The 20442-nt window shown below is 39.8% G+C and overlaps 1 protein-coding gene across 6 annotated transcripts in view; it reads right to left on the reverse strand.

Annotated features, from left to right (window-relative positions):
- Positions 1 to 20442, reverse strand: part of LOC121357718 (5'-AMP-activated protein kinase catalytic subunit alpha-1-like) — a 48340-nt gene that overhangs the window by 19064 nt on the left and 8834 nt on the right. For 4 of the 6 annotated variants that reach the window (XR_005955757.1, XM_041475258.1, XM_041475257.1 and 1 more), the window contains exons 2-6: positions 13750 to 13891; positions 10120 to 10213; positions 9161 to 9305; positions 5551 to 5638; positions 4430 to 4654 (exon numbers count right to left, since the gene is read on the reverse strand). Coding sequence is in view for 5 of the 6 variants with exons in the window: in XM_041475258.1 (XP_041331192.1) it covers positions 4430 to 4654; positions 5551 to 5638; positions 9161 to 9305; positions 10120 to 10213; positions 13750 to 13891 (694 nt within the window). In the remaining variant the exon portion in view is untranslated. Of the gene's footprint in view, positions 1 to 4429; positions 4655 to 5550; positions 5639 to 9160; positions 9306 to 10119; positions 10214 to 13749; positions 13892 to 20442 lie in introns of those variants that run through there. The other 2 variants (XM_041475261.1, XM_041475260.1) reach the window with 2 other exon arrangements.

Here is a 20442-nt window from a genome sequence, read left to right on the forward strand (position 1 = left end):
GTGGGGGGGGGGTGGGGGGGGGGAGCAATTGCAGCATTCCCAGTTGTATGAGGCAATGGGACAACATCCTGACAAATACATACCCTTTAATTGGCAAATCCTTTCAGAGCTATGGCAACTGACTGCTAAACACAGGTTAGGGTCACCTGCTGTTGCAAATAGGCTTCGATTTATAACTGCTAGTGAATTAACTTCCTATGATATGAAGCAAATTGCAAAATTACTCTGTACTCCAGTGCAATATATGATGTTTGAATCAGCCTGGAGGTCTTATGCAGAAGATCAGGGACTGCAAAATTCAAGAGCTTCGCAGCAGGACCCATGTTTTGGGGCAGGGATTTCTCAACTTATGGGACTGCCCCCCATGGAAGACCCACAAACCCAAGCATGCCTGAACCCCTTAATCCTAGCCCAAGCAAAGGACTTAGCAATGTGAGTTCTAACAAAAAGTACAAATATATCTGTGTCTACCCAAAGTTATTAAAGTATAAGACAAAACCCCAACAAACTATATATGCAGTTCATAGAACAATTGCAAGATGCTATGGAAAAATAGATATCAAACAGCGAAGCAAGGAGCCAATTAATACTACAGCTAGCACAAGATAATACAAACAAAGACTGTAGAAAGATTATAGATGCATTACCTAAAGAGTATCTATCCCTAGAGGATATGATAAATGTATGTCCTAAGGTTGTGACTGCATCTCACAACATGGATATGTTAGCTAATACTATTACAGCTGCTGTTAAACAAACAGCCAATTGCTACAAATGTGAACAACAAGGCCATGTGAAGGTAAACTGTCCACACCAGTCCATACCACAGGGGACATTTCAAAGACAGCCCCAAATGTACTGGACTCAGGTCGTAAGTGATCAAAGACCTAATATGGTCTGTCCTGCCCTACGTCCTGTCCGGGCCCACAAGCAGCATCCTCCTGACAGCCTGTGTAAGAGACGGTCCAAAGTTTTCCTCTTTTGCCTCATGACCATTGCAAGGACAGAGACTAAGACCCTGAAGACCCTGACTGGAGTTCTGGCCTGGTTGAGGTGGATGCTCATCACGTGATTGTTTGCAGGTGTGCTTGCTGTGTCACCACAGTCTTACACCTGCTTCACGCTACCCGCTCATCACAATAGCCCATGAATTTCCCCACCTCTTGGCCAGATGCCACCCGCTTTGGAGAAAGTCTGACTTTCTGGGGTAACTTTGGTGATCCCCCACGGAAAATCCCTCATCTGCCTCACGACCACCGTGACGGACGGAGGATTGAAGCCCCCTCCCAAGGACTGAGCCTGAGACCCTTATAATTCTAACACAGGGGCACTGGCCTGACTGAAGCAGGATGTTTGCCAAGTGTTGCCTGCAGGTGTGTTTGCTGGACCAAAAAACAATGGGTCCCACTCACTGCTGAAATTGACTTGCCCTGCTTCGGAACATGGACTGTCTGTACCCATTTTTCAATAGACTTATTTCTCCATTGTCTTTTACCTATTCCCCCCTTGTCGGAGGACTAAAATAGACCCCTGAGTTAACCAAGATTTTGAGATTCTCTCCCGATGTGACAAGACGGATCTATTGGCTGAAGCACGAGGATTTCGTCTCTCCATTGGTAGCTATTCCCCCCCTGCTTTCTCTCTCTCTCTATCCTTTATCTCCTTTCTAATCCTTCTATCGCATTTGCTGTGGGCACTCAATAAAAGGTGCATTTGTTTGGATTAATACTGAAATCCCCTCTGTGTTGTTTTTGCAATCTGAGATCAGTTAATGAACCATCACGACCCCTGCTTGTACTAGCAGATCATGACAGCCTGTCAATAAACATCATGGAGCCATGTGTGGAACAGTGATGGAAACAACTTGTTCATCTACCTCATGAAAATCTGGGACTATTGAAGTGACAGTTCATTTAAGGACTTTCTTTGTTTACAATTTGTTTTTCTGTTTACAAACTGTTTTTCTGGTAATTGGGTTTTTCTAATGGTTCTAAGGGTTAAATGGTTTCTTAGAGTTAAGTTGTAACTTGTACCTATAAATAGTTAAGCTTTGGCATGTTAGCCTGAAGGATTGTAATCTCACCTAACAGCTCCTGGAAGTGAGTGCTACAACTCCAGTGGTACATGGGACAGATCGCTGGCTGAGGGGAGCTAGGTTTGTCAAATTCAGTGGAAAACCTCATTCAAATTAGACCCATGCTGTCTTCTGTCACCCTATCTGCAAAGGGCCCTTGCAGGTAGGATAACAGACAACATTTTGCATTTTTTATTAAAAAGGAAAGGAGGAATTGTCACAGTACAATAGGCTGAATTCAAACCTATACAGGGGACCCTCAGCCAACCCTGTTCAAGCTTAGATGCAGGCACACCACTGGCCAGAGATCTGAGCAGAGAGAGATCTCAACCAATCAGCTGTTTTAACACGGGAATTTCAAACCCCCTATATAAAGCATCTTCCATAATAAACCACTGCTGTTTGTCTCATGATCTTGGGGGAATTCGTGTCGTTTGTCTGTCTCTGACCACGACGTCACGTAACAATTTTTCAACATAAATATCCCTCTAAAGTTAAGCGAACCTTACATGCTTTTGACAAAGATTGTGATGACCGGTTTGTTTTTTGGTATAAAGGACAGCGATGGGCAGCATCCTTTTTTGCCCCTGGTGTAGCAGCAAGAAAAGCTTTAGGATTACTTAACAAATTAGGTTGTTGGCTAGCTAGACAAACTAATGCTATGTCCTTAGCATTAACAGGACTTTTAGCTGATGTTGATTCTATTAGACATGCTACTTTGCAAATTAGGCCAGAGATAATTTTATTGCTTTTAGCACAAGGATGTGGATGTGAAGAATTCAATGGAATGTGTTGCATGAACCTGTCCGACCACTCTCAATCAATCCATGCAGCAAGCATTCAAACCCTGAAAGAGGGTGTAAACAAACTGCAAATAGATGATGGATTTGATTGGCTAGGTCGACTTCTGGGGGATTGGGCACTTGGTGGATGGATAAGAAATTTAGTTAAAATAGGCTTATATGTATTAGGCATTATATTATGTATTCTTATGGTTATTCCTTGTATTTTACAGTGTGTGAAAAAACTAATAGACAAGTCACTTGAGTGTATTTTTAGTTGAAAGGGAAGGGGGAGGTATAGACAGTAAGAGAGAGTACAATGGAACTGATAAAGGAGCCTGATATCTTAGGCCTGATCAAGCAGAAACCATGGGAGAGACAGACACAGATCCCTGGGGTAGAAATGACCAAGAGACATGTTGTGAAACTTTGTGATAAGATAATGATTACCGGGTATCAGATGTCATGAAGAATGTGTAACCAATGGGAAATTGTTACCAAAAATAGAACCCTATATGTGTCATACAAGTAAACCCTATATAAACACTTTGTATTCTCAATAAAAATTGGCTTCTGATCCAAGCTCAGATGTCCCCATCTCTCCATTGCCGACATTAAGCAACCTGGTCTAGTGGAAGGTATCCCTGCCCATGGCAGGGGGGTTGAAATTAGATGATCTTTAAGGTCCCTTCCATCCCTTTAATATTCTATGAAAGTACTTTCCATTTTAATGAAGTAGTAAGGGATATATGTAACACATTTTTTGTTTTACTGAAAGAACATGAATGTTGCTAACTTGATAACTTCTATTCCTAAATGAGGAAGCATCTTCACTAAGGTAGTATTTCAGAGCTCTCTCCTTAGAGCTTCTTACAAATAAAACAGGAATACCTAACTATGCTATTGCATGAAGTTACCTTTTTTTTTAATTCTACCCACTGTTCACTTGTCAAAGTGGTCACCCTCTCCATAATTCTATCTTGAAATCTGGAGTCCATGATGGCTATCTCTATCTGCAATCTTAAACTTATCAGTATTCTGTGTAGCAATTGTCACTCATACACAGGTTCATGTCAGGGTTTTCAAGCTAGAATAGTGAGTGCCATCTTATACATGGAATATTCAACCTCAATAGATGATTTTGCTGAGTCTGCAGAAATATGAATAAAAGCAATAGTTATCAGGTTAAAGAGTCATAACTTCCCTTCAGACATTTACAATACAAAACAGCAGTTTATATCAGGAAATATTTTTCTTGCCCAGAGAAGTCAATACCGTACAGTTCTTGCAAACCATTCTGCAGGTAAACAGGCTTGCTTTAGCACTATTAAATGTAGAATTTCAAATAATTTTTATATGCAACATATACATTTGTTTTACTCTGACCACCAGTAGATACTTCATTGGCCACAGGAGATCAGAGCCAGAGCTAAAGCCAAAAAAACAGAAGTTGATTTTTTCATCTCAGACTATAAAACAGGGACAAGCTATATAAATTATTTCTTTGTTCTGTATATTTTCATTAAAATTAACATTCCAGCCTCCTCTGATCAGATATCAGTTAACATTTTACCTAATGTTTCTGATTGTTGCTCTCTTCATTGGATCTACTTGCAGCATGTGTTTCAGAAGACTAGATACAGATGGATTCAGGTATTGAGGGGTATAAAAGATACCATCACATATCTTCTTAAAAAGGGTTGGCACGTGATCATCATCAAATGGAAGTGTTCCACATAACAAAGCATAGAGAATAACTCCAGTGCTCCAAATATCTACTTCTGGACCTGCATATAATCTGGGAAAAAAGTTAATTAGCAATTTGTGCTTAATACATTTAAATAGATTTTTTTTCTACATTCTTAAATTGTATCATGTTAATCAAGAGTATATGAACTTTGGACAACTAATCTGCACTTACTATACCACTCAGTGCTATGCCTTGAACTCTAGTGTCTTTCCTCTTCACATATGTAACAGAAACTAGAAAAGTACTTAGTTTTCCTCTCTATTGTATAAAAATAATCCACAGATACAATGTAAGATAATGGCAAACTGAAAGAAACTTGCAGCTACTACCAAGAAAGCCCATGTTATACATTGCTATCACTGTTTGAGTGCAATCTATGTAGTCATCTAGCCTCCAAGTCTTGGAGGCTAAAAAGTTTAAGACAAGTCCATATAGCAGAACTTGCCACATCTTCTATGCTACTGCATGAATAAAACATACATTTGGCCTCCAATCAGCAAAAGATATTAGGGTAGGGAGCTGAAAGCAGCATATTTGACAATCACTGAATAAATTCAGACTGAAGAGATTCTACAGCAGATATTTCACTGCTACTCAACTTCACAGTAGACTTTGCCTGTATTTCTATCTGTACCTCTACTTCCAAGATCGGAGCTGTAAATGAGATTTTTAAACCAATTCAGGAACACTGTACACACTGTATTTGGGACATCAGACATCACCTCCACCTTACAAAAACTATTCAAAGCTTGGTCAAAGTCTTAAATATTTATGAAAAATTATCAAGGCAATTAAGAGTTCAGCCCACAATTTCTTAGTATAAGGCTTGTGAATTACACTATTTTGTAGCCTTTAGAATTAAGCAGCAAAATGACTGAAGTACATGCACACATGCATCCAATAGAAAAGAAGCTCATACATGCATCTAGTAGAAAAGAAACTACCTTCCTGAAATTACTTCTGGTGCAGCATAGTTAGGGGAACCACAGCTTGTTCTTAAAAATTCTCCATCTGCCATCATATTTGATAGACCTGAAAGTATATAAGAGTAACTACTAAAGATTCACAGAGCTAAGTGATTTTACACTAGAAAAGATCACTGGTAATTCAAATTAGAAAGTTAACTAATTTATCTCAGTAAGGAGGCAAAATTGTTTGAAGTGATTGAATTTTTTATATGAGAATGACACACAATCCTGCATTTAGTTTACTAAAAACTTGAGTAACATCAATCCATTATTGCACACAACCTAGGAATGTTCAAAAACATATTAATTCCAAGACAAAAACTAATCCATTCTGGATTACACAAGCATGATAGAGAACAAAGCTGCTCTAAAGGAGAGAGCAACATAGTAATATAGGATTTCGGTCATTAACACAAAAGTGTCTTAAAAACCATATTCTCTTCTAAATGCCAAAGAGGAAGATACTACCACAGAATTGCCTAAAATTCTTGAAGAGGTTATATAGAATAAGGGAACTCAGGAGTGCACACAGCCTTGCCACAATTTAGACACCATCACTGCTTCAAGTGGTTTCTGAAACACTCCAATTTAAAATTCAAGCTATACTAAACACTGTTAGTGATTAGAGTGTACTTTAGAACTAAGTCATCCTCATTTACCACTCTGGCATACCCTATAATCAGTAAAGAATTACCACTTCTAGAATAGCTGTGTAAAATATCTTCTAGTTTCTTCAGTGAGAGCTGCATAATCAAAATCAGTACAGGCCAGTGAACTCAGCCAGAAATTATGCCCTTACTGGGGGGGGAAGAATATGAAAGAACACAGCTAGGCTAGTTTTCATGCTAGGCTAGTTTTCATACTTGCACCCACATACTTGAACACCATGCTTATAAGTTATACTTAGAATACTCAGCATGACCCAGCATCTTTCAGAGACCTCCAAGTGTTTTACAAGGGCAAGTATTTTCTACTACACCTACAAAACTTTGAATACCTTACTATGCTTATGTCGTCAGATTTCCCAATACAGACATATTATAAATAACTATGTAGTTGTTGGCTTTCGCTATTATGTATTGGCTTTTGCAAGTTATTTTGATATAGTACAGTTTGTAATCACTTTTAACTGCTTTTGATATAGTATAATTTGTCAGCTTTTTGTGGCCAGTGTCCTGGCCTCTGTGTAGCTTGTATTCTCAGAACATCATTTATAGATGATATTTTAGTTTATAAACAGTGTGAAAAACATATAGTTTTGGCTTTCGCAAAATGTTAACTTTTACAGAAGTAGCTGTAGCTGTGAAATAATAACTAATGCTTTTATTTTTGTAACTAACTGACAATAATGAGAATAACTAAGATATATTTGTGAAATAGCTAATGTTGATTTGAAGTACTTGTGGAAATAACTAAAACCGTCTGCATGGTCAGATAACATTTCAGGAACGGATGTGATAAAAAACTCCTGCCATTGACCATTTGACTATCGATAACTGTCACCTGCTGAAACCACAGAGCAGGGCGGCCATTGTGAGGAAGTGACACACGACTCTCAAAAACACAATACACATTACTGCATGTACTCTAAAAAGGCGGGTCAGGGTTCGAACCAAGCTAAAGAATTCCCAGAACATATAAACAAGTTCAAAGAAATGTTTGAATATGTATAGTTTTTATGAATATGTATTTAACCAATGCAATGGAAAAAGTATATAAGAAGAGTTGTTATGATTAACTGGTGTGCCTCTGGCTACTGCTATGCACCCAGTGCTGTTTACTGTCCCTTTTATCCCTTATAAAACTTTAAAAAAATTTAAAGAGTGAGGCTTGTTTCCCACAGAGAGTTTCAAGAACTAGCTACCAGTCCTCACAGCAGCTGTGTTAAATAGCTAATATAAACAATTAAGCTTCTGATTACTTAGGCAGCTGTTATAAAGGACAATATAGTATTGGCTTTGGCATTTATGTGTTAGCTTTTGCATGTTATTATTAATCACAAAAATTTTGATATGGTACAATTTATAATTTCTTTTAGCTGCTTCTTGGTATAGTATAATCTGTCAGTTTATGTATGCACCATATAGCTTATATAAATAGTAGCATGACCAATATATTATATCTTAGGCCTTAGCATAATATTAAAATAGAGACTATGTAATGTTAAAATGCTTTTATTCATGTAACTAACTCAGAGAATGGTGTAAAATAATTATGTTGTTTCTCACATTTGTGGACTATCTTATCTGAATGATAAGATAACAATGACAAAAACCAGAGCACCGAGAGTAGAATTTACTGACTCTTCATTATCAGAGAGTGTAAAAACAACAAGATGGAACCATGAGAAAAAATAAAATATATTGATTTAATCTACAGGATGGCATGCAGACAAGTCAAAGGTTAAAACCAAGCTAAAGAATTCCTGAAACATCTAAACTCACAGGAATGTTTGAATAATGTATAAACGCTCATGAATATGCATATAATGCATGTAATGTAACAGTATATAAGAACATTGTTTTAAGCAAAGTGTGTTTTTGGCATATTGCCAAACACCCCAGCACTGGATATTGTCCCTTTTATCCCTTATTAAACTTTTAAAAATTTCAAAGAGTAAGCTCTGTTTCTCACAGCAGTTATATAGCTAAAAGCACAGGAATTGGCAAAACTGTTCTTATTTTACCTTTTATGCTTTAATTACATTTTTCAGTCACATCTATAGAGCTTTTAAAGTGAAATTAGAGCAGTTTCTTAGAAGTAGTGTATTTTACTAGAGCAATGTAGTTCTTAAATATGATGAAGTTTCCCTGCACTGTACTTAAAAGAGAGCTAAGCATCTGCATTTTACAGATAAAGAAACAGACAGAGAGTCAGTTTTGAAGTGGCAAGGTGGGGAACTAAGTCTACTTAGCATTATCAGAGAAAATATTAAGCTGTGTCTTTAAGAACCAGCAGTGCATCCAGGAACAGAAGGGGGGGGGGGGGGGGTTTAGAAGAAGAGAGGCGAGGCGAGGAGGGGGGGGGGGGGGGGGGGGGGGTGTTTTGAGGGAGCTTTTCGAGTCTGTTGGAATGAGCAGCTTGCCCCCTTTTGCCTCATGGTTTTTGCTTTGCTGGCTGTTTGGGCTTTGCTTAAGTGGAGGTTTTTTTGGGTTCTCTTTTCATTTGTTTTTCCTTGTCTCAGAGACACGGCAGTTAGAGGTTTTGAGCTGCCTTAGGGTGAATTCTGCAGCTGCCTGTCTGCAGCCAGGGCACTGCACCGACCTCCCCTCTCCGGTCCAAGTCGAAGGTGACTCGTCAGCAGCGCCCGGCCGAGGAGAAAAAACTATGGAAGTGGAGACTTTAGCAAAAGCTGTGACAAAAGAGAGAAAGGCGGGAGCTCTGCTTCGAAGGTGGTTGTTTTGGGTTTGCAACTGTAGCCACTCGTAAAGACTACATTTAGCAATTAGAAACTGTTTCAACCTGAACTTTGCAAACTGCCGGCAGCGAGAAAAGCGAGCGAGGTCCTGCGGTCGGGCCAGGATCTAAATTAACAGGATCTAAATAACACCAGAAATGTGATCAGATATAAAATAGCAATGCTTACCAAAATCAGCTATCTTGGCATTCATGTGTGCATCAAGCAGCACATTTTCAGGCTTCAGATCTCTATGTACTACCATGTGCCTGTGACAGTAATCCACACCAGAAAGGATTTGCTGGAACAGATGTCTACTTTCCTTTTCATCAAGCTAAGACAAACAAAGGTTTTAAACAATTTTGAGACAGTGGAAGGATAACTTGATTTTCCTCTATATTAACTGAAGGAAACTTTCCAATGACCAAAAGCTATCATTTATAGTTTTGATATTTTATACAGCAGATGTTATATACTCAGTAATTAGAAATATTAGCACCCAAACATTAACTTTGTATAATTAGAATATTAATGAACTTAGATATTTAAGCATGGTATAAGACTGAAGTTGACAAAAGCTGATGACAGTATATAAGTGATAAACTTTGGATGCTGCTTATGCTTCTATTAGCAGCTAGCCCTAAACAGCAGACTTAACTGGATATTTCAAATAAACACACCCTAATCCATGTCAAAGTTTGCTCAGTCTAACAACTAACTAAAAGTATCCTGGCTATCTAGATGGTTTGTCAAAAGTGACTTTAGGACTTTCACAGAAACCAGTCTAATAGTAGAAGAGGGTAATAAGGGCACAACAGTAGCTTTTCAATAATAGTTTATACTGAAGAAAGTTTACAGCTACTCCAACTGGGTAACATATCCATCCAGTTTCTACACAGTAATTGTAAATTAATATATCAGTATCATTTATTCTTCAGTAGAGTGGAAAAATGCTACAAAGATCTGAAACATGTTAATATATAACCATTTTTATTTTCAAAACAAGATATAGTCATAAGGTATATTTTAATTGCTAACCACAAAATTAATGCTGAATACATAACAAACAAACCTTCATTTAACAGGAAGGTTGCAAAAGCAATAACAGAATGCAAGTCATTGACTTGTAGAGTTGGACTACTTCTTACCCTTCCATTTTTACAGATATAATCAAACAGTTCTCCTCCTGAAACATATTCCATCACCATGAAAATGTCAGTGGGTGTACTGATGACCTGGTACCTGATAAGAATAAGTATCTGTTAATCTATGCACTCAGTAAAAGCAGTAGTTACATTTAGTTAAAACCAAAGTTGTGCAAAGAGTCAGATAAAAGTATACTTGAAAAAAATTAACAGCCCATTTACAGCTACTGGAATAATAATATTTTTCAGAAGCTATTTCTTCTCCTTTCACTATGTGATACCATCATCGCCAACATTACCAGGGAAATTGTATTTCCCATGAGGAAGATCAGTCTTTGTACTTTCAGAGGACTACTCAGCGTCCAAATGTTTTCTGTGAAGCCATATACAGTGCTGCAGTGCTGTCTCACACACATTTTAGTGTAATGAGGGATTCAAAAGGACTTTGTTAGTGTCTTAAAAAGCACACACCCTTCAACTTTAACAGGCAAAAAACCCTTGCCTTGTCATAAATAAAGTATACTTCAAGACTTGAAAAAATATTCATGATGATTGAGAGCAATTATCTTTTACAGAGACCTAAATTTCTCATTAGTACTTAAGAGTATTAACACCTTGGTTATTATATTTTTATCACTATACTTTAAAGTTAGCTTAGAGGTTTTGAAAAAACTAGTTTATGGTCAAATTCTCCACTTAGGAGATTGATATGTTTTCTACATATCCTTACCTAAAGGTTGTTTAATTTTTTTTCTTCTTCCAGCAGTCAGAAGTGACCAATTTTTAACATAGCAAGAAAATGCATACTGATAAACCTTCAGTCAAAAAATTCAGATACTATATTAAGAAGACAGGAGATAGCAATTGGATGAAAATGAATGCTTCAAGGTACTACACTTAAGCATACAAATATCCCAATTGTAAAAAAATAATTGAATTTACCCATACACTACAGAACTGAAATGTTCTTCCAAATGCTGATTCTAAGACAAGGGGGAAAAACAGACATGCTCCAGCTAACAGAGAAGTTTTTCTTGACAGCAGTGAGTTCGGACTATCCAGATGAATGTATGTGTGCACATATATATGTGTGCATGTATCTATTTTAACAGCTTAGCATTGTAGTGTAACATTCCAATAATCTGAATACTCTTCTGAAGGAGTTATCTTCAAAGTTAACTTACCTAACATCTTATAGTCCAAGATGTTTTACCTTTACTAATTTTCTCTCAAATACCTTGGTTGAAAGTGTCATGTACTTTAACATTCTGAAGTCATCACTAAGACACTCTACAGAAATAACATTATAATCCTTTTAATCCAAAAGCTACAGTGCAACCTCATTTCTAACACCCCTAATGTTAATGACCTTTTCCATAGTTGTGAAATTACCAAGCTCTATGCTTCAGGCAAACATGAGCAAGCTTATATTTTAGATCTTCATGGTCATTTTCCATCCTCTAGATAGTGAGATAGTGAACAGTGCTGGAAGATAAACCTCTTAGCATCACTGAAAAGAATGAGCCATTCTGCACCTCACATTTTCAGCCTCTTGGAAGATTCAGTCATGTTTCTCTATAGTCAGTTCATTTTTGTAGTTATAGAAAAGGATGTTGTGAAATAGTTACATACCTATAAGTAAGGTTATCAAACTACACAGCATAGATGACCAGAATGCACAGAGGCAATTTACATAGAAAAACAAGATGCATTCTATTGCTAGAGGTCAAAAACCACAAAAGGAGATGCTCCAAAGGTTTTTATTTAAAGCATGGTATAAAAAGAAAAACTTTGTGAGGCAGCTTTGCAACTGCATATATTGGTAAAGCATTGTATGAAAAATTTTAATAAAGCATGCTGTTCCAAATTAGTCATTGTCTAATTTGTAATATTCAGCTGAAATAATCTCATTACCTTTATGCCAAGTATCTCGAGCTGCTACCTAGTGTTGCAGATAGGTAAAACCTTACAAAATGAAGGCCTTGTAAAATCATAGCTCACTCCTGTTACTTCGGCTAAGTAGGAAAGGACTATGGGAGTGACTCAGCTGAATTAGAGGTAGAAAAACAAGTTAAATAACCATTGTGTGTTCACATCATGGTGTATGGTGGTTGGTTGGATTATGTTTGTTGTATTTTAAAAGTATGTAACTGAGAAAACCTCAACTGCTTAAAAAGGCCCGTTTTTTGCAATAAAGGAGCTCTCTTTTGCACCTGCCTGGGGAGTCTGCGTCGCTCTGCTTCGTATCAACCTAGCAGTTCCCTAATACAGCTAATAGCACAAACAGCATGATCCAAAGTCACCACCAAGTCTATCTACACAACAGTATCAATTATACCTTAAATGCTATTTGCATTCAGGCTAATAACCCTTCTGTTTTGGAAATGCAGGATGACCAACTGAAAAGCTTGGGACCCATCAATTTTTCCATCATCTCCTTCGTCTTGCCCTTTCTCTCAACATGCAGAAGAGAAAATTCTCCCCATAATTCCTCAAGAAAGAAATTGCAACCTGAAACCTGTTAAGATGACTTAAAAGTTTGGCAGCACCAGAAGTACACATACTTGTTCCAGCCCAAATATCTCAATTGGCACACTTACACTTCCTATTTTGTTTTAGCTACAGTTATATACTTTGGACTCATTCATGAATTCTAACTGGCAGCACTAGCAGCTCTGCAGCCAAACTAATCAGCTCAATAGTCTTCGGAAAACTGACCCACTGAAGAAGTCAGTGTGATCTGACACAATCAAATTTAGCTCCAGTACAAGTGCTGTTGCCAAATGAGTGTATAGGGATGGCATATATCAGTGAAAGCATGATCAAAAAAAAGACTGCCAGAAAGAAAACCTTAACTCCAACACCACAATTAACAGTGAAAGTCACCCACATTCTAAATTTGCCCTGCTAGATGTACAGGTTGACTTTATAGGAAAAGTAAAAAAGTCAATAGTATTTATAATTTATTTCCTCAGACCAGATACAAGGTGTCTACTCCAGGACATAACTGTATTCTGAACTCTATTGATGAGCTACTGATCAAACAAATGTAAACAGGCACACTGTAAATATCATTTATTTAGTTAAGCGGTAACAGCAATATTGAAGAGCTCTGAAATATGAGATCACATTTAACAGACTGCACATCTATCAGAAAAATCTTGTAGAGCACCATCTACACAGGAAAAACAGGGCACTGGCCAACACAACCCTAAAAATATTTTGAGTAAAGAAAACACAACAAATTTACTATAGAAGTACCCTTTACAATCTTGTACTGAACTCAGTTTCCAAGCAGAAACAAAGCTCAAACATAACCAGAAAAAAGAAAACAGAAGCAGCAGCTAAAACAACTGAGATGGGTGTTACTATAAGCATCCATCGTGCCACTACCTTCTCTATACCTGCCCAAAAAATTTGTAAGTAAATAACTAATGGAAGCCCTCTGCCCTGCAGAATAATCAGTTTTGTGAAAATGCATTACAAAGTACACCAAAAATGGTTACATAGTTGAAAACTGGTTACTTTCCTAAAAGTATACCACGAATAGTATTGCCCTTTAAACATGTTTCAGACCAGTGAGAGCAAGGGACTACTGTTTAAATAGATATGATTATAGCAAGCAAAACTTACAGTTTAATTATATGAGGATGTCTGAAGAGTTTGAGGTTCTGGATCTCCCTGCGGATTTTTCCTACAACATCAAGGCTGCGAATCTTCTGTCGATTTAGGATCTTCACTGCGACTTTATGCCCAGTTAATTCATGTTTACCAACTGCAAGAAACAAGGCCAAGAAATATCACAGTTAAGATGTAAGCATTCCACATTATCCCCATTATCTTTGGGGAGGTTGAAAACCAGATGGCACATTGTTTCTTCTGCCCTACTCCAATTTCTCCCAGAATTCTATCATTAGAAGATGAACTGGATATGTAGGGACAAACCTTAAACCTAATGCTCAGAAGTCTTGCAGCATGACTATGTTTTTGCACTACAGTAAACAAAGCATTTTGCATCCCAAAACACTGCCATCCTTTCTAATTATGGAGACCATTTTCTTTCCCTGTAAAAGTAACTTCAAGCTTTTGGCTCACTTGGCAACCTGCTCAGACACACTCTTCTACTTTATCTGCAAGGATACTCTTAATAAGGACATCACCGTTATCCTTTCCTCAAGAAGCCCGTTTCAGCAATTACTCTGAATTACTGCTAAAAGTATCGAATCAGTTTACTTAATAATTACTTATCTGTCTTTGGAGCAGTCTAACCCTAAATAAGCTCCACATTCTGTGCAGCAAACACCAGGGCTTTATTATATAAAATAAGTGACAAAAGCTATATGAAAAGCACAAAATAAAATCCAATAGTAACTATGAGAAGCAATGCAAACATGCAACTTCTTACATTCCTCAGTTTCTTTCCTACTTCTGAGAGAGTTTCATTTTTCTTTCAACAGGGGAACTCAAAAATGTAAAACATTTCCTAGACAGGTAATCCTCTTAAATTCCTTAATTTTGCAGGTGCTATTGAAAGTAGGTACAATAGAATTGCTAAGAATATTTTTCTTAAACTCAACATTGTATTACAGATAAACCACAAAAGGTATCTCCCACTAGAAGGCTTCACTATCTGCATTAGTTTCTGCATGCAGTGATATAGCACTAATACTATAATAACTACATCACTTTCATCCACCACCCTGAATCCTACCATCTGAAGACAAGCCAGATTCCAGACACACACGTACATGGTTCATCCTTGTCCACTTGAATGGACATTAGTAACAGACCTCTGCTGAACTCAAAATTAATTACAAAGATTACAAAAATAATCTTTACTTTGCTACATAATGTAATAGCAAATACAAGTTTTTCCACATGCATTTAATCAAGACAAAAATATTTGTAGTTTTTCTACTGTAAAGCAGCTTTGCAGCTTTATTATTGTGTGTATGCTATCACATTAGAACTAAACTGTTAATCTCAATGAGAAAACATACTGAAATGATACTGTGCTTTTAAGTTAAGCCTTTATCCACATGCCATAACAACTTATTTATTCTATGATGAGGTCTCGGTTTGAAAAGACAGGTGTCTGCTAAGGAAGGTAGAAGCCTCTCTTGAAATGGAAAATGTAAATCCCCTCCCTCTGAATTATTATAATTTTGAAATTAAAAAGGTCTCAGGCAAAAAGATATGGGAGTAGGAATAACAGTTCATTATTAGGAAAAATAAAAATGGAGTAATACAAAACAACACTGACAGAGTCAGAATGCGATCTGACACCTTGTTGATCAGGGTGTTGGTAGCAGTCCAATTAAATGATGGCTGCAGTCCTCCTGGAGTGACAGATGTAGTTCTGTTGAAGCAGTGATGCTGTAGAAGGGTGTAGTTTTCCACTGAAGGTCTAGTGGTGGTGTACATGGGCCTAGTCTTCCTCTGGGAATCCAGTGGAGAATAAAGCAGCTCCTCTGGGAATCCAGTGGGAAAAGGCTGCCTGTGGTGCTCCAAAGTTCAGACTATATCCAGGTAGGAGCGCTTGGCTCTTCCCCCTGGACAGAGCATCTCACAATGGGATGATGTAATTTTATCAGTCATGCAGTGAGACTCAGCGGCTCATTAACAGAAGATATGTCCCCAGGAAGGATTGGTTGTGGAAGGGATAAAGAAAACTGCCCCACCTGGTTTTAAGAGTGGGCCAATTAACAAAGGATAACTGTCCCACCTCTAACAGATGGCAATAGAACATTCACACCCCACCACATCTTGCATTTGAAAGCCAAGATATTATCCACCCCTTATTCTATTACCATGCGCATCATGCCCAAATCAATAAACTCTACACAATGCAACCTTACACAGAGATCTCACTTAAGACTAGGTTTCCCTGAGGTACACAAGGGGCTTCTCCATCTTTCTGCATTGTCCACCAAGCATAACCAGGTCCTTGAGCAAAAACAATCCCACGGATGGGTTTGCCTTTGCATGAGGTGGGACTAATCTAAACAGTCTTTCCTAAAATACTTTTCACGTGTACCACAGAGACTTTATCTCCACTGTGTGCAAGGGTTCAGACTGGGCAGGACCAGCTCAATTGATGGACCCATGGGTGTTGACCATCCAGGTGGCTTTTGCTAAGTTCATGTCCCAATTTCTAAAAGTTCCCCTGTGATGAAGTGTTTTCTTTAGTTTTATTGGTATGCTTACTGTTCGATTTGTGATTTTGCAATCCCCTTATGCCACTCCCTACCAAGTTTTAAACCCCCATCTTCCCAGTTGTTAATCCCTCCTATCCCTGCCCTTTTTTCCCCGAATCCCCCTTGCTCCCCCCTCCCAGTGGGTGTCAGTTCTCCTCCAAACCTGCCCTCTCTTCTGGAGAATTCCCTGTTTATTTTGTGTCCTTTGGAACCCTATTAGTTTACCCAAGTTATTCCCCTCCCTAGTGCTCATTTATTGGTTCAAATGTAAAATACCCTGCCTTCAACCCCTCCCCAACCATACCCCTATTGGTTTGCTACCCTAAACCCCTCCTCCCGAGCGAGGTATGAAAGCTCTTGTTAGCCCCAAGCCTGGATCTTGGGTGCTGATCATGAAATAAAACCACCCCAGTTTCACCCCAAGACCCGTGCTACCACCCTTTGTTCCTGCGCCGAACCACCGCTGGTAGCTGGGATTCTGAGGAGCTTGCAAGGGGGGTCTGTCGCGCCCCAGTTGTCACCTATCTGGGACATAGTCTTCACCGTGACACCCCTGCCAAGTGCCTTCAGGGTAGTCTTAAGTAGTCCATTTCACTGTTTAACTTTCCTGGCAGCTGGTGCATGATAAGGGATATGATATATCCATTCAATACCATGTTCTCTGGCATAGGTGCTTATAAGGCCATTCTTGAAATGGGTCCCGTTGACAAACTCAATTCTCTCAGGGGTGTTATATCTCCACGGGACTTGCTTTTCCAGGCCCAAGATGGTGTTCCGGGCAGTAGCGTGAGGCACATGGTAGGTCTCCAACCATCCAGTGGTGGCTTCCACCATGGTCAGCACATAGTGCTTGCCTTGGCAGGTTTGGGGAAGGGTGATGTAGTCAATATGCCAGGCCTCCCCATACTTATATTCGGACCATCGCCCACCATACAATAGGGGCTTCACCCGCTTGGCCTGCTTGATCGCAGCACATGTCTCACAGTCATGGATAACCTGAGAAATACTGTCCATGGTTAAATCTACCCCTTGGTCTCATGCCCACTTATAGGTAGTATCTCTACCCTGATGACCTGTGGCATCATAGGCCCATCGAGCTAGGAACAACTCCCCCTTATGTTGCCAATCTAAATCTGTGACACCTTGATGGAGAAGGAAGACTTGCACACCAGATGATGAACAACAAGTCTCAACTTTATTCCCCGAATCGCCAGTTATTATACACTTCTTAATAAGCTCATGCATAGTGCAAAATTCCAGCTCACCATTGGCTAATTAACTATCAGCTACCTACGTGCTGTTTTGTGCATCTGCTACTGCTTTCCCAAGCTATGCTTTGCTATGTTTTCCTTTTACCACCTGTTTTTGTGCATTCCTCTATCCGTGGGACAAGGACACAGTTTCATTTGGAATGGCAGCTCCCTTCATTCTGTATCTCGGGCAGATTAATCTGGCTGTGACCCTTATCCCAGAGCCAGCTTGTTACAAAGCTCTCAACAACACCTCTATCTTTGCAGCCTGATCTACCTGCTTATTGGTTTGGTGCTCCTCATTAGCCCGATTCGGGGACATGAGAATTTACATGATGGACTTTCACAGATAGCTTTCTACCTGACTGGCAATGTCTTTCCATTCTTCAGCAGCCCAAATTGGTTTTCCTCTACGCTGTCAATTGACCTTTTTCCATCTTTCCAGCCAGCCCCACAGAGCATTGGCTACCATCCACGAATCAGTATAAAGGTAGAGCTTTGGCCACTTCTCTCTTTCAGCAATGTCCAGGGCCAGCTGAACAGCCTTGAGTTCAGCAAGTTGACTTGATCCACCTTCTCCTTCAGTAGCTTGTGCAGCCTGTCATGTGGGGCTCCATATGGCTGCTTTTCACTTTCTTTTCATCCCTCCGATGCAATGCGACAGGAACTGTCAGTGAAAAGAGTGTATCATGTTTCTTCTGCTGGTAGTTGGTTGTACGGTGGAGCTTTTTCAGCCCATCTTACTTGTTCCCACTCCTCTTCATCAGTGAGAACAAAGTTTTCACCTTTCGGCCAGTTTGTAATTATTTCCAAAATCCCGGGGCGATTCAAGTTTCCAATACGGGCACACTGTGTGATGAGGGCAATTCATTTGCTCCATATGGCATCAGTGGCATGGTGGGTAGAGGGAAACTTTCCTTTAAACAACCACCCCAGCACCGGTAGTTGGGGTGCTAGGAGTTGTGCTTCCGTGCCAATCACCTCTGAGGCGGCTTGAACTCCTTCATAGGCAGCCAAGATTTCCTTCTCTGTGGGAGTGTAGTTGGCTTTGGATGTTCTGTAACTTCAGCTCCAGAATCCCAGTGGTTGGCCTCGAGTCTCCCCAGGCACCTTCTGCCACAGGCTCCAGGACAAGCCACTGTTTTTGCCTGCAAGCACATTCCTCACCTCTGATCCCATCCTGACTGGGCCGAGGGCTACTGCATGAGCGATCTCCTGTTGATCTAGGCAAAGGCTTGCTGCTGTTAAGTGCCCCAGTGGAAATTGTTCTTCTTGCGGGTAACCAAGTAGAGTGGGCTCATGATCTGCCTGTACTCAGGAATGTGCATTCTCCAAAAACTTATGGCACCTAGGAAAGCTTTGTTTCCTTCTTGCTGGTCAGTGGAGACATTGCAGTGATCTTATTGATGACCTCAGTGGGAATCTCATGCCGTCCATCTTGCCACTTTACTCCCAGGAACTGGATCTTTCGGGCAGGTCCCTTGACTTTGCTCTTCTTGATGGCAAAGCTGGCTTCCAGCAGAATCTGGATGATTCTCTCTCCTTTATCAAATACTTCCCTTGCCGTGTTCCCCTAATGTCCTGAGTTGACTGTATGATGCTTTTATCCCCAATTGTCTGTTCTGTTTATGCTGAATAATAAGTTTTGCATCTTTAAGACCTATTCCAGAGAGTGATGGGGGGAGAGAAGTGCACAGTTTGTTTTCAGACACTGCACTCACTCCTCCACATTCCTCCTCCTGGACTGTTGCTGTCTGTGGATGGACAGACAGCAGGACAGAGCTCTCCTTTGTTTTAGTTAGTTTTAGCTAGCTGAGGCAAAGAAGTTCCCGAGACTGTAGTTTGTTTTTCTTTTTCCCTTTTCTTCCGACCTGTTTAAACCTGCTCTAGACTGAACACCTGGAAGAGCACCAGCAGCTCGCACCTGTGGCCCACCGGGCTATGCCTGGGCTGCAGCATTTCCAGTATCAGAAAGACTGATAAGAGACTGAGTGAGCCAAGCTGCAACCCAGGGAGGAGACTTTTCTGAGTTTGTCATCTCTTTTAGAGCAGCAAGAGGTTTTACTGTTCAATATTGTTTAGGTTTTATTGTTCAATAAACAGCTTTTTCCACTTTTCTCCAATGAGGTATTTTTTCCCAAACCGGTTGGGGGAGGGGCCAATTGAATCTGCTATTCTAGAGGAACCCCTTTGGGGGTTCTCTCCCAAATCTGGCCTGAACCAGGACAAATACATCTAGTGGTGCCCAACGTAGAGGCCTTCATGTAGTTCTAGTCTCTAAGCTTTTTTGAGGTTTTAATACCTTTCTGGTCACTAAGATTATTATCCCAAACACGTAACTTTTACAGTAGAGGGGCACGGATTAGAATAGCTATTGTGCTGGCCTTGGTGATAATGATTTATAGGGCGTTTACAAAGATACTGGAGTCTGGTTATGATATGTATAGTTTATGGTTTCTTCATCCTACCCTGCGTCCCAGTTCCAGTAGTATGTTTTAAAAATTTATTATTAATTGCACCTGGTTTGTTAGAGGAAGAGCAGGGAATGAGGCCTTTCCTTTCCTTCTTTGTTGCGGTGTGTTGTCATGGTGTGCCTCAGTTTCCCTAGCCCCTCCCCTGAAGTTTCCTTCCCCAGGTGGTGTGTCAATTCCCCACCCTTGACCTCTGCTGGGCACTGTCCATCAAACCAGAAATTCCAGAAGGCATCGAGTGATTGGCAGGGTTAAAGGATGCTCTCCACCCCCTGGGGGGCCATTGGCCCACCCAGGTGTCCTTCTCACCTGAGACCCCCTCCCCCCGTACCTGGTTGGTGGTCCCTGTGTTCCCTCCCCTAACCCTCTCCCCAGGTAAAAGGACAAGCACACCACACGGTCGGGAGT

This window comes from Pyrgilauda ruficollis, unplaced genomic scaffold (assembly GCF_017590135.1).
Source record: "Pyrgilauda ruficollis isolate IOZ18807 unplaced genomic scaffold, ASM1759013v1 scaffold345, whole genome shotgun sequence".
NCBI classification, from domain to species: domain Eukaryota; kingdom Metazoa; phylum Chordata; class Aves; order Passeriformes; family Passeridae; genus Pyrgilauda; species Pyrgilauda ruficollis.